At 35.8% G+C, this 15,302-nt stretch overlaps 1 protein-coding gene and 1 non-coding gene across 4 annotated transcripts; both read left to right on the forward strand.

The window, feature by feature from the left end:
- The first annotated feature begins 1,645 nt into the window (after positions 1–1,645).
- LOC104780055 (WAT1-related protein At3g28070) lies at positions 1,646–8,288 on the forward strand. 3 transcript variants are annotated; one of them, XM_010504512.3, is made up of 7 exons: positions 1,646–2,063; positions 2,165–2,230; positions 2,332–2,445; positions 6,954–7,203; positions 7,448–7,609; positions 7,719–7,867; positions 7,950–8,288. In XM_010504512.3, the coding sequence occupies exons 1-7, from the start codon at positions 1,867–1,869 to the stop codon at positions 8,089–8,091; spliced, it is 1,080 nt and encodes a 359-aa protein (XP_010502814.1). In that variant the 5' UTR covers positions 1,646–1,866; the 3' UTR covers positions 8,092–8,288. The 3 variants fall into 3 exon arrangements, with proteins under 3 accessions (XP_010502814.1, XP_087366160.1, XP_019100113.1); XM_019244568.2 differs by having other exon boundaries at positions 1,674–2,063; positions 2,352–2,445; XM_087510034.1 differs by lacking the exon at positions 7,719–7,867.
- Positions 8,289–14,850: 6,562 nt separating this feature from the next.
- Positions 14,851–14,960, forward strand: LOC147945536 (small nucleolar RNA R71). The gene has a single exon (XR_015597926.1). It is a non-coding gene; the product is annotated as a small nucleolar RNA R71 (small nucleolar RNA).
- The last annotated feature ends 342 nt before the right edge of the window (positions 14,961–15,302 follow it).

Consider the following 15,302-nt stretch of genomic DNA (forward strand, 5'->3'; position numbering starts at 1 on the left):
CGATCAAAGACGTGGAAGGTTGGGTCGCTGGGTAGTGTAGATTGAGTCGCTGGACTGCCTTCCTGCTCCCTGTTTGCTTTTGATGATTTGGACATCTCCTAAAACATCTGAAACAACTCCAATATACAAGATGCATGAAAGACAAATTCAAAGACTACCTTGATATACATATTATACAAAAGAGACTATAAACAATGCAAAACAATGAGTTAAGAGAACAAAATGAATAACAAATGCATAATGAAAAAATGTAAAATATATACATATCACCCATCAATGCGTTGAAAATGGTGTTTTAATTACCTGTGATTATGTCAGAGCTCACCACCGACGTGTGTGCCCAACCACCAATCGTGCCTCAGCCGGCCATTGTTATTGTTCATCCTATCTAAGGCATCAAACATATGGATTAGAGTTGCCATTGTTATATCCATTATGGGCCAGACCCAAGATTCTTTTATTTTTAAATGGACTAGCATATATTTTGAGATTAAAGCCTTTTTTACCTATCAGATTATTATCATTTGGGGTGTCCATCAATTTTTGGTTATGTACTTTTATTAACCCAATAAGAAATTTAGCTTTAAGGCCCAACTTAAAAATCCAGTTCTGGACTGTGTTGCTAATTTTTCCTTAGTGGAGAGTATTTTCCTCTTATACTTAAAAAAGAGAGACTTTTATATCCTTCGAATAAGGAAAATATCATCGTGGTTACGCTGGAGAAGTCTATTTCAGCCTGGTACCTTCGGGAACGTCTGGCTATCACAGCGTTGGTGGAGTTTGTGGTCCTTTCCCGTCTCCAGTCTCTCGTTTTCATGGTTGTGTTATGGACGTAGCTACTCAGTAACTACTTGGTATAGATCTTTTTATGTGTTACGGCAAGGTGGTTATATCTTGGATCTTTTCTCAGGCACTCGACTTTTGGGAATTCATTCCCACCCTACATGATGTCTCCCTTTTCAGGAAGCTGATGATTCGTCATTAGTGCGGGTTATGTTTTTTTAAAATCCTTTGGAATTTCTGTATTCCAATGTGGTATTTGTCGTTTTGCAACCGGCAATTCGTTCTAGGACTGCTTCTCGCCATCTTATGTGGACTATCGGCTTTGTGGTTCACCCTATCTATGAGGCTTTTATGCTCTTATATCTTCTTAGCATTAGTTTATGTTGTTGTACTTTTTGTTTGTATCCTTATTATCATGTTGGGATGGTGTGGTTAATTAGGAACCCATTATTCTTTGCTTTGTTATCTTTCCATGTAAGTGTGTTGACCGGTGTAAAGACTCTACTTAGAGGGGAGTTCTTGTCACTAACTTAATAAAATAAAAAAAATAAAAAAACACGAAAAGAAAGAAAAAGAACAAAGGTTTGAACAAAGGTTTACATAAAGAACATGCATTTTGTTCCACGTTGTATTTTAATTTCCGATCAATAGGGACTATAGGAGGATACTACATTGAAAGAGAAGAGAGGGTACCATTCGCTCATTGAAAGGAATCTAATTCTTTAGAATGCAGTCCACTAGCTAAACCCGTATCAGTCTCTAGTGGTCCTTCCATCATAGATTCAAGAAGTGGCAGTGGACCACACTATCATCCGATCTCAATAATTATGTTTTGTCCCTGCTCCCTTGGCATCTAATTTTTATGGACGGTTTCCAACATATATAATCTGTTTTTTTTTTTTTTTTTTTTGCCCCTTTTGTTGAAGTTTTGTTGGAAAATTTTGTTTGTCCCACTCTCGCCTAAAAGCCGGGCCTGCACACTATATACGCCATTTATTTTGCTAACTAGCAACATAAACAAGCAAACAAAGGGATAACAAAAGACTCACATTTCAACACCAAACCTTTCTACCATATCAAAAAATGGCCGGAACAGCAAGCCACTGGCGGAGAGAGGCCGTGTTTTTGACGACAATGCTGGCGATAGAAACCACTGGCATCGGATTAAGTACACTGTTTAAAGTAGCAACTGCAAAGGGACTCAACATTTACCCTTTCATCGGCTATTCTTATATTCTTGCTTCGCTTCTCCTTCTTCCTTCTCTATTTTTCACCAACAGGTTTCTTCTAATGACCTTAATCTTTATCTAAGACCATTTATAAACGTTCTTTAAAAAAAATATGTATGCATATTTCTTGTTTCTGCCTTCTTTTTTTACAGGTCAAGAACACTTCCTCCACTAAGTCTCTCAATACTCTGTAAGATTGGACTTCAGGGATTTCTAGGGTAATTTCCAAACATTCCTTCTTCCAGTACGTAATATGAAATTATCATTATTATAGTGTTGCTAATATATGAATTTTGGCTGAAAAAATATACAAAAAAAGATCAATAAATGTGATTACAGGATACGTAGGCATCAAATACAGCAGCCCAACCTTAGCTTCCGCCATGGGCAATATCAGTCCTGCTCTTACCTTCATCCTCGCCGTTATCTTCAGGTTTGCAATTTTTTTTTTTTTTTTTTTTTTTTTTTTTTCAGATTTCAGATTAACGCAGATTTATTCTGACATTTAAGATAAAAAAATCATTTTAGTTGGACCGCTTAAGATAAGAAAACTCTTATCGATAACACAAAAATAAGTTTTATTTATAAATTAGCACGTAATCTCTAAAATTCAAAAAATAACACTGTTTTAAAATTAAATGCTAAACTTTAGATACTAAAACATTTTCTTTAGAAACTATACCCTGACGTAAAATAGATGACAAAAATTTTTAAAACTAATTTCTAAAAATACATTTAAAATATTACAATTATATCAATTGGTGCTTTTTTGTAAATTTGTGGAGTTTTTTATATATAATTGTCTATAAAACTTGTTTTAATGTTATTTTAAGATAATTCTTTTTAAGATATACTAATAGTAATATCCATCGCGTTTATATGTGAAATGACCGCACCCGAATTCTTAATCTTCGTAAATGACACACATGAAACCATCTCAATGAAACCCCATTATTCCGACGAGACAACCGGCTTAGAAATCGGTTCTTACAAAAACTTACTCAATTGGATTGTTACAAGCAGAACAAACAAGTGTTCAAGCTAAGTCCAACTAACCCATACTTCACATTCAAACACAGTCATACGAAGGTACTTCGGTTCTACAAGCACCTTACATTCGTAGACTTGGATCACCCCTATCAGACTCTTTCGACGTCTGACCGGACAAGCCACTTGTCTCTACTTCTTGGAACAAGCTTCACTCACTCATGTATCTCAAACACCACCTCATCTTGATACATAGTCGCACCACAAACCACTCCAACGTGACAAAGTAACAAGAGAGATGGGCTGGAATAGTCCTTTCAATTCTAGTCACAGACTCTGCCTCACCAACGATCTGCTTTCGACCCACACTGGCCATACCACAATCCAATAACCACGATTACGGTTCACCCATAAGACTTGCACCCAACCTCTTAAGCATCCTCGATAACTCTTGCCGGAAAGCAAGCTAACATAACACACTCTCCAAGAGCTAGACGTTGGTGTCGAGCGACACCTCCACCTTGTGTCGAGCGACACCTCCACTTGTGTCGGTAGACACCCCCCACTAGGCATCACCAACCTTCGCTCTGGTGTCGATCATCACCTCTACTCTACCTGGTATTGATAATCACAAATCAGGAACAACTCACGAACAACACATATAGTGTCAATCGACATCCTCGTGGTGTCGGTCGATGCCCTCGGCTTCACCTCTGTCATTTTTCCCTTGAAATACCCTAACTCCAACTTTTCACGTACGACCAAACACACAACAACTTGCTGGTGTCGATCAACACCACCTTGTGTTGCTCGAAACCCCTACCTTGCAAAAAAAATGTCCATACCAAACCACAATATTAACACTAGATTAATTAAAAAATTAACCATTCAATTGACAAACCCACCGTCGGATTTGGAGCATGTATCACCACAAAGCTCCTGACCAAATTTCAGACAAAGCGGACTTCGTTTCATCCTCAAAATGTTGCCCCGGAATAGTCATCCCATACTAGTCCGCGCAGTCCGTCTGCAGCTGCTGGTGTCGAACTACAGCAAGCGTACAACCACGACCTAGGCTCCTCCTTCAGCCCCTCTTGGCCCCAAAACTCTAATCATTTACCACCATCGATTCTCATATTGATTATGGACCAAAACAACACACTCACATGGACAAGATGCTACTGTGAGTCTCCACACTCTCCCACTCACCGATCCAAACGTCGAGACACCACGTTAACACCATCCCTCTTGTCTTTCTCTCTCTCTCTCTCTCCCGTGAGCCTCCTTCTCCATCGTCCAACACCAGGAGGCCGAGCCTGCTCTGCATATGTCCCCAAGCGCAGACGACACTGCTCCCTTCTCTTCTCCACTCATGTCCCACCCCTAATCCACTATTTTCTTTTCTCTTTCTCTCTAAGACAGAAATCGACAGGGGAAGAAAACCCCAAAAACAGTGAGGGTCTCTCATTTTATAAAGAAAGTTTAGGATTTCTCTAAAAAATTTAAACCGCACAAAACCAAGAACAAACCATACCAACTAACTCGAAACTTTGCTAGTTTCGACTGACACCTTTTGGTGTCGCTCGACACCGAACACACAAATCGTTTCTAGGTTACAGGTGTTACATTATGATATAAAAATTAACTCATTTGATCAAGTACATGTCTATTAAAAAAGGACTATTAAAAAATAATACAAAAATAAATTTTTTCTAAATATAGTAAATTATTTATTATGTTTTTAAAATAGCACCATGTTTCAAACTTAAACATTCAAAATTAAATCCTAATCTCTAAACACTACCATCTAAAAAGACCTTATACGTAAAATAAGCAACTCAAACCTAAAATATATATTTAAAATTTAAAAAATATTTATAAAAAATAAATTTCAAATATTGTTTTGGTGAAAAATAAAGTTTAAATATTATAATTACAATTCTATCAATTAGTGTTATTTTTGAAAATTTTCGGAGTGTGCATGTGCTATAATTTTCCTTAAACTTTGTTTTAATTTTATTAGTACTATTTTAGAGTATATATTTTATACAAGTTACATAAGTAATAAATCATAAATGACACATCACGTATACCTAAGATGAATAAAACTTGATATGCTCAAATTTACCCTAGAGCTACTCTCTCAAATTAAGAGGTCACTGTAACATTTAGGGGTCGAATTCCACATAGACTCAAGATCAAACACAATAATTTATAGAGTTTTGTTATTACGCTAAACAAGATGATTTAAATTAAAAAGCAATGCAAAATATTAAATAAAACTGTTTTAAATTCAGAAGATCAAAAAGCTAGATCCAGAGAATTTCTCAGGAAATTACAAAATATTAAATCAATAAATAAATAGGATTCAAGCAATTAAGATCAGATCTAGAACTCTAAACTCTTATGTAAAATAAATCAGTTCTCACTGCAAATATTATCTAAATTTAAAACCAGAAAATCCAAATCTCTTTGTAAAATTCTAGGTTAAAAATCAGCTTTGAAAACAGATTTAGATTGTTCACAAAATTACTAAATCAAATCTCTTTGCAAGAAGTAATTTTGCTCATCAAAAGGTTTTATGAGGAAATCAATTATATTCTCATATCAAGATGACTAATCAAAGATCTAGCATTAAGAACAACCTAAGATGAAGATCTAGAAAGATAAAGAATCCTAAATAAACAGATCTAACAATTCATAAAATCCCTGTGAAAAACCCTGAACCTAACAAGCAAACTACTCAGACATATTCAATGAATAACAAAACATGATTCTGAATAATAAACAATTGAAATTTAAAGAGTAAAGAGGGAGTTCAAGAATTCTTCTCTCAAAGCAGTTCAGTTCTCTCTCCCAAAAGCTCTCAAAATCTCACAGGGTTGCAGAAAATAAAACTTGCTAGAATAAAATTTAGGGGTTTATAAAACCTAAAAATACTATTTATATGCCCTAAAACACGTCAAAGACTTGTGTTGCAAATATGGAAAATTTCGGGCAACTTTGTAAAACTTCCAAATTTGTGATTCTTCATCGGCTGAATAGGGTGTCGACCGATGCTCCTAAGTGGTGTCGATCGATGCCCTTGTTTTGATCCGAGTCCAAATTGATTCTTTGAGATTTATGCTCCAAAATGATACAAATTGCTCCACTTTGCTTATTCTGTGCCAAAGTCCTAGAAAACCTGCAAAGACTCAAAAACATTCTAGAAAACAAATCAAAAGACTCTACAACACTCCTTATATCATGATTAAAAACCACAAAAACTATGATATATCAAAACTGCATAAAACTCTTATTTGATACATTATATGTTTTCGTAAAAAAGCAGTTATTTATGAGAAAAGTTTCGTATCCGTATAGTTAAATTTTTAATCAATAAAATGGTTGAAGATTGCTTTGACTTACTACAAAATTTGTTTCAAGTAGTGAGGTTTTGCATTGCGATGTAATGACACATGATTCTTTTTGCTAACAACTTTATATTAAAATATCGGATCAAATGAGGTAATTCGAGAAATTATATAGTATTTTAAATTTGTTATATTTGGTGTTGCACGTAGAGGTGTTTAAGTAGTTGGGTAAATAATCTACATAATGATTTTGGTAATTGTGTTTTTATTTTTATTTTTATTTCTTTCTACAATATATACATGTATTTAGGTTCGGCATCTCAAATGATATGAAGATAAGTTGGTTACTACTTCACGAGTGCATAATCTTGTGTTCCAAATCTAACATTGCCTAATGCCCAAACTGTTTATAATCATCGATTGTAAACCTAAACTGTTTTCATTTTTAAATATTTACATTCTTAAAAAATCTAACATTGCCGTCTGCATGAATATAATAAATGTGTATTAACATTTTTAATAAAATATTTACATTCTCAAATCATTTACTTTGGAATAAAACGTAATCAATAACAATAAATGTCAATTTTTTTGAATAAAGGATGGAAAAAATATCATTTAAAGAAAAGAGCTGTGTAGCAAAAGTGATAGGGACGATCTTGTCAGTGATGGGCGCGCTTGTGGTGATTTTCTACCACGGTCCACGTATTTTTGTTGCATCTTCTCCGCCGTATGTAAACTTCCGTCAGCTTTCTCCACCGTTGTTTTCGTCTTCAAACTCTGATTGGCTCATCGGAGGAGCTGTTTTAACCATACAAGTCATCTTCGTTTCTGTTTGTTACATTCTACAGGTACCACATTTTAATACCTATCTATATATAGTATAAATAATTTCTAAATTTGTGCTGTAATCGAAATCAATAAGAGAGAGGGAACAACTTATAAAAGATGTCGGCTTCATTCTTATCTAGTGTTTGGTTGACAAAATAAAGAAAAATAATAATAAGAAAGAGTTTAGTCGTTAAAGAATGAGGTTTAATCATATAGAGAATTGATATCATTCCACTGATTTTTCTATGTAACTATTTTGGACAGGCACACATAATGAGTGAATATCCAGCAGCATTCACAGTCTCCTTTCTTTACACTATATGTGTTTCAGTCATTACCACAACGATTGGACTAGTAGTCGAAAGGAACAATCCAAGCGTTTGGATCCTTCAATTCGATATTACTTTGATCACAATTGTAGCTGTGGTATGTTATATACATTTTCGATTTTTTTTATAAACAAAAAAAAGAAAAAAAAAAAATCAAAATGCTTTCTTTTGCATTTTAACATAGTCTTATTTATAAAATATTTCAGGCAACAATAACTTCGGTATCCTATGTGATTCATTCATGGATAATACGATACAAAGGACCTGTGTACCTTGCCATATTTAAACCTTTGTCTATTCTAATAGCAGTGGTTATGGGCATGATTTTTCTCAACGATTCTCTCTATCTTGGATGGTATATGAATCATTAGTCTTCATACACATTATCTATTAGAAAGAACATCTACTCATCTTTGATTTTTTGTTTCATATTATAGTTTGCTTGGAGGAATTTTGATAACGACAGGCTTTTACGCTGTGATGTGGGGCAAAGCAAACGAAGAGAAGGATCAGTTGTTATCATCTTTAGAAAAAGAGAAAATCCCTCTTCTACTGAACCGCAAGAACGACCAAGTTTAAAACAAGTCATATGTTTGTTGGTATGTAGAAGGATCTACAAGATCCATAAGATAATATGAAGATATTGTAATGTTTATTTTATAGATACATAGCCGGCGAAGGACACATGCGCGGCCGTTGAATATATGTTTGTGAAAAGTTTGTTTGTCCTAATGGTAAAAACAGTGTATAAATGACACAACACTAAGTTTCTTCTCTTTCCATGTTTTTTTTCTTTAGAAAATTTATAATAAACATAAAAAGAGTTTTCAGCTTAAGGCTATAATTCTCTGGGCCAGCTCTGTATAGATATATAAAGATTTAATTCTATCTTAGTTTAGAAAACCATTTTACTATATAAACTTATGTAACTTAAAGCTTATGAGAGTCAATATATAATACTTGCAATTCTAAACAGTCATCAATCTCTACATTGTATCAGAACATGTTTGTTCCCGATTTCTATTATTTTGTTTAAAGTATTGAGCTTTCTTTTATTTTATGTTAAGGTAAGTGCTTCCACAAGTACTTAATCATGAATCTCTGAGACCTAATTTTTTTTGCTTGTCGTTGACAACAATGACATCGACCGGCGATAGCATTTGTTGTTTGTTTGCTTGTTGATGCGAGTTGACATGATGATGTATTGTTGCGAGTGATTGATCTTTATATTTTTGTTAAAAATTTGAATTTTTAAAATCTTTAAGTTTCTGTTTATAAATTTTAAATTTAATAATATCTACACATCAATAACAAAAGATATTTAAAATATATTAAGAATCTACTATGAAATACCTAATAAAAAAAATACAATTAATTAAATTTGAAGTTTTTTTATATCTGAGTCTATAGTCGCTACTTTTAGTTGCTCAATGAGCAATGATTGCTCGAGTTTTTACCCGATACACTTAACCGCAAGACAATATATGCTCCAATGGTACACTAAAGATTTGCGAGACTTGTAAATAGCTAAAGCGAATAAATGTTTGTTTTTTCGGTTTCAGAAATTGTAAATAAAAATGTAATAAATAAAACGATTTAACCTATGGGATTAAAACATTGGACTATAGGATATTTCAGAGATCAATGATCAATGGGGAAATGAAACAAGGAATTCAATAGTTAAGAACCGTTATAGAACATGAACACAAGATTTGACTAACCCTCTTTCAAAGTATTAATCACTAAACTTGACTACTCAATTATTAAACTTTCATTTGTAATCTTCTAATCAAATTTGCATTATCAAACAAGTTCATTAAGTTCACAATATCCCCTAACATCAACTTTCGCAGGTTAGAGAAATATTGTTCAATTCATATTGGTTCATGCATTCTATTGAACACTTGTGATGCATAAAAAAACCTAGAATCTAGAACAAGGTGATCAGTCCTATTCTAGCATTAATAGCATATGAATCAAAGAACCACAAAGAAAACAGAATTCCCAAGCAACAATTAAACCATTAGATCATTTGATCCCCTACTTAGAACCCTAAAACCCAATTAGGTGACTACTCACACATATTGAAAGCAACAACACAGAGAGATGAAGAAGACATAATTAAATTGATGAAATAAAGTGAGGAAAGATTTTAGAAATCTTCTCCAAATTGTCAAAGATGATGAATCTCTAATCTCTAAAAAATAGCTTACAAAAGTCTCAAGGTGCAGAAAAACTCAGAAAAAATAGCATGCGTTGCTAATTAGGTCCTCGGGGTATTTCTACCCTTATTAAAATAAAAAGAAATAAAATAAAAGTAAAAATATAAAAATTCAGGAAAAGGAAATAAGTGTCTAGAACCCAGAAAGACAGCAGACAACACTAGACTTCTCCAGACTTCAACAGATTTGTCTACAGACTTCACCAGACTTGTTTACAAACTTCACCGGACTTCTTCAGAATTCTCTAGACTTCAGCAGACTTGTCGATAAACTTCACAAGACTCCTCCAGACTTGTCTCCAGACTTGTCTATATACTTCACTAGACTTCCCAGACTTGTCAATAGACTTCACTAGACTTCTCTAGACTTCATGATTCAGTTCAACTTGAAGATGTCCAAAAGTCACTCCCTGCTTCTTTATTTCTGTTAAGCTTGAATCCAACCAAAAGACTCCAAATCTAGCACATCGTCTCCACACCTAATCACAACTCAAGAAAAGACCAAAAAGACACAAAAGACGGACAAAGATGCGGCAAATGACTCAAAACAAATACTAACCATTAGTAAACTGAATTTTCTGGTTCATGCTTTCTCCTTTCCCATTTATGTCCTTTTTTGTTATCTTTTTTTTCATAATGAGGGACTGGAACTGGTTCTCGTCTTACAAAGACTGCATCAAAAGAACTGATCATGAAAGTTCAATACATGCTTATGAACATAACTACCCAACCACAACTCAATATCAACCTCCCAAATAAACTACAACCACAATCCTAACTAGAGGAAAGCTATGTCGGTCTGTATACTCCGTAGTTTTTGCATATGAACGCACATGATGATGATGACATAAGAATGCAAGTGGTATGAAGCATGTATAGGGTTAAAGGTGTGGTAATAGACTAAAAATAAATCTAGCCATTCAGAGTTTACAAAGAGAGGTAAAAATAATGTGGATTAAACTCTGAATGTATGATCCATTACATGATTACCAATCCCCTAAGTGAGATATAATAAGTCCATATTAAGTCCAAATAAGCATGGTCAAGCTTAAATCATCCAAATTTCAAAGTGACAAAATTATAAGAAGTGATCAAGTCATGCTTTTTTTTTTCTAAACTTCCAAGTCATCCTTAAACAATGCTAAATGGTCTCAAGGTAATGAATCAAGGATGGTGCAATTCCCTAAGTAAAGCTCATAGTTCTCAACCAGCATTTTGACTCAATAAAACACGCTTTTGACTCGATAAAAAAAATTGACTGACTCAAAAGAAAGCAACAAAAGAAAACAACCAAAGCAAACAAGATTAGTAGACATATGACACCTTCTCCAGACTCGCTTCACACCGTCTCGGTGTGAAAACAAATCTAAAAAAAGAGGTCAAACAGACTCAAAAGAAATTTAAAAGAAAAATAATTAGTAAAAGAGAGAAATACTTGGTGGGTTGCCTCCCACAAAGCGCTTGCTTCATGTTACTAGCTTGACCAGATTCTTGTGAAATAATGGGTGTGAGCACGAGGACTTGCTCCAAAACAAGGTCCCCAGTCATTCATCTTCAGCTTCAGAACTCTACTCATAACCCCTTTCTCAGTTTTTCGACCTTTTCCTTTAAACTCTGAAGTTAGAATACTCATAGCTTTGGAAAAGGGTTTCGAGGTTCCCTTTCACTGCACCTTATACTCTATGGTATCTCCAACACACTTCATTGGTGTTAAGGTTACATGAGGATTTTCCTTGATCCTTTTGGGCTTAACCTTACATGTAGCACTAACCTTTTCTGTTGGAATTTGAGGGTCTCCATCCAGGACTTCTTTGACCTCACTTCAACTAATGCATGTCTTCACATTCTTATCCCCAGGATCATCAATGGTTCAATTGAAAAGGCTTGTTCTCCAATAGTAGGTTTTTTCAACAACCTTTTCATGTCAAACTCTTGAGTATGATGATTACAGGAATTTCACCCAAGGTATCAATTCCCTATGCAGCTGTAGTACAAAGGGTTATCAATCCAAATGGTTGTAATGCTAGCAGATAAGATGTGATCAGAACAATGCAAGTCAAGCCAAGCAATGATTCGGGTTTTATCTAACATAGAGTAAGCGAAAGTAATTAAAAACAAGAACAACACGACCTAAACACTCGATGCAAGCATTCGGGTACTGGATCGAGTGGGCAATCAGATGACAGAAGAAATCAAGATCACAAAGATGAACAACTCGATGGGATACACGAGGCTTGTGCTCAAGTACCAGTTCGGGTAATGGGTTGAGTTATAGGTAAAAAGTCTAAACAATCAAGTACGAAAGCTCCTAAGGATGGGGTAATCGACTCATACGTGCTCCTGATCAATTTGGGATATATCACATGCCTCAAGCAAATATTCCCTAGAAAATGAATCTCTAAACCTTGCAAAAATACTATCGTGATAGAAACAATCAACCTTAGTCACTCCCCTACCCAACTCTCCTTACACATCTAATCTCTTAGGCTAAGTGAGTAAATCTCTAGCATTGGTTGTTTCAAGCATTTCAACAACATCTCTCGATGGCAAAGCACCCTAGATCTAATCTCAAGCTCTCGGTCTGAAAATAACATTAAGTATACCAACCTAGAAACAAATTTTTATAAAATAAACAATCAAGCTAAGACATCCTAGTCGATCAAGAACACATACTCGCCTATCCCATTCTTAGAAACTTTGATTCACTACTCAGATCTCATGGTGAAAAGCATAAAAACACAAACAAATGAAAGTTGCATTGAATTATAAATAAGATAAAAGTAATAGAATACATAATCAAAAATTGGAAGAGTAGAAAAAGAAGTAAAAATCGAATCCTAACAAAGCAAGAAAATGTGTAAATCGCTCTGTCTCCCTCTCAGAAGCTCTCGCTCTCTGGTTTTTGAGTGCTTGCGGCTCTCTTCCGCGAGAAAAGGAAGGGGGTTTATATATGGAAACCCCTTTGACATAGCTGCTCAGTTCTGCCCGAAGGTCTGCTCGAGGCTGTGCACGAGGTTGGAGTCGGGTAGGTGCTCGGGCAGGGCTTCGGGTTGTTCTTCCTACGCTCAGATCCTCTTTGATCGGGTTAAGGTTCAGACTGTTCTTCTCGCACGATCACTCCTTCGGGTACAAGTTCGGGTTTAGCCTCATTCTTCCCCTTTTTGGGCTCCAAAGCACCTGTTTTCATCGAAAATGCACAAATGCAACAATGCAGCACCCTAAATGGCCTAAATGCAAATTCCTAAGGTTAAGGACCTAAAGATGATAAGGTTAATTAGAGTATATATAATGCAAAACATAGATGAAAAAAGGGTGTCTAAAAAATGTAAATTAGAGAGTTATCATATGATCACCAATATGTAAGTGAATTTGCTGCTTTTTTACATCAATCATAGTTCCAGCAGTATGTAAGAATGGGCGACCAAGAATGAGAGGATCATGTGGTTCTTTAGAGAGCTCCAAAACCGTGAAGTTAGTTGGGATGTAGAACTTCCCAACTCTAACATGCACATCCTCCACCCACCCAACTGGATGTCACACAGAACGATCAACAAGCAGTAAGGAGCACCTTGACGGTTTGAAATTGGTTATTCCCAAACGCTCTAACACAAAAAGCGGCATCAAATTGACACTAGCTCCCAAGTCACATAAACATCTCTCAAACATGAATCTCTCAATTTGGTAAGGTAGTACAAAACTCCCTGGATCTCCAAGCTTCTTAGGAATTTCAATCGGGATGATGGCATTGCACTCAGAACTAACCATCTTTGTCTCCTATTTCAAGTGTGCCATTGCAAGGATTTTCACCTTGTTCCTTTGATGTTTTTCCTGCTCCTCAAAATGCACATATGCCTTCCCATTTGAAATCATCATGGCTCCTTCTTCAATGCTCTTCTTGTTTGACAAGACATCCTTCAAACATTTCTTGTATGTTTTTGTATTCTTTATTGATTCTAGGAATGGGAGTTTGATGTGAAACTCTTTTATAACTTCATTAAGGCGAGCTTTCTCCTTTTCAGCCTGCCTTTTAGCTTCCCTTGTACGACCTGGAAATGGGAGCCTAGGAACATATGGTGGTGGGGCAACATTGGGTGGCTCATCTTCATCTTTGGCTAAATAACCAGCTATAACTTCCCTCTCAACAATAATTTTAGCATTCACAGCTTCCTCAAAGCCTCTCTCAGCAACTTCTTTAGGTTCTTCTTGAATCATTACAGCATAACAATGCTCCTTATTTTTGGGTTCAGTTTTTCCAGGTAAAACACCTGATGGTCGCGTAGAGGTAGAGGAATTTTGAGCTACTTGGTTTTCAAGAGTTTTAACATGTGAAGATAGTGCTGTGAACTTTCCATTGAAATCACGATACATGCTATCCACCTTAACATTGATTTCAGTAGCATTCTTCACCTGACCTTCAAGAATCTGCTGCATCATCACCTTCATCTCATTATCCCCTTAAGAAGACACATAATTGGTGCTCACAGGAGCTTGAACTGATGCGTAGCAACTTCCCTGGAAGTTGTTAAACTAAGGTTTTTTGCTGAAAACTTCCCTGACTATATCCATTTCCATGTCCTTGTCCCTGAGACATCAATGGCTTGTTGTAGCTTCCTTGCCCTGGTGCAAACTGCTTTTGCTGAAACTGTTGTGGTGGATATACTTAATCTTGTGGATTCTCAACATTAGTGCTTCAGTAAGAGAGGTTGGGGTGGTTCCTGTTGTCCTAGTTGAAACCATTGTTCTGATAGTTACCTTGACCGTTCACGTAGTTCAACTCAGCTTGCAGCTCCTCAGAACCGTCCCCAACACGCTCTTGATAAACTTGACCCTCTCCTGAATCATCACAATAATTCACACTTCTCTGATCTCTCTTTAAAATTTGCTCCACTTTTCCAGTCAACTTAGCAATCTGCTTTGATTCTCCTCCTCCACTGCTTCTCACTGTCCTATAATAATCAACACAATGATTACTATTACTGGCAGCTAGGTTCTCAATTTAAATTTGGGCCTCTCCTTCGGTTTTGGTCATGAAATCCCCATTGCTGGCCGTATCTAATGTCATCTTGTACCTCTCATCAAATCCTCTGTATAAAGTGTTGATGAGTGATTCTGGAGTGAAACCATTGTGAGGACACTCTCTTTTGTAGTCTTTGAACCTTTTCCAAGCCTCGTGGAATGTCTCAGTAGCACTCTACTGAAAGCTTGAAATCTTGTTCCTGAAAAGAGTAGTCCTCGCCTAGGGAAAATACTGCAGCAAGAAAGCAGCCTTATACTCATCCCATGTTCAAATATTATCTCCCTTCAACGACTTAAACCAGCGATGAGCTTTATCACTTAGAGAAAATGAGAACAACCTACATTTGACAGCATCATCAGGCACCCCATTCATTCTTGTTGTACCGCATATATCCTCAAAGTACTCCAAATGGTAAACTGGATTCTCCGATGGTAGACCATGAAACTGATTTTGCTTCACAAGAGCTAACAATGCTGGTTTGATCTCAAAATCATTTATGGCGATTGGAGGATGTTGGACACCTTCGTGGTACATATCAGCGTTGGGATCATC

Source organism: Camelina sativa, chromosome 4 (genome assembly GCF_030686135.1).
Source record: "Camelina sativa cultivar CO46 ecotype springtype chromosome 4, ASM3068613v1".
NCBI lineage: Eukaryota > Viridiplantae > Streptophyta > Magnoliopsida > Brassicales > Brassicaceae > Camelina > Camelina sativa.

Coding starts and splice junctions, on each gene's coding strand:
- LOC104780055 (XM_010504512.3), top strand. CDS start 1,867: ATGGCCGGAACAGCAAGCCACTGGCGGAGAGAGGCCGTGTTTTTGACG. Junction 2,064..2,164: donor TCTCTATTTTTCACCAACAG/GTTTCTTCTAAT, acceptor CTTTTTTTACAG/GTCAAGAACACTTCCTCCAC. Junction 2,231..2,331: donor GGACTTCAGGGATTTCTAGG/GTAATTTCCAAA, acceptor ATACAAAAAAAG/ATCAATAAATGTGATTACAG.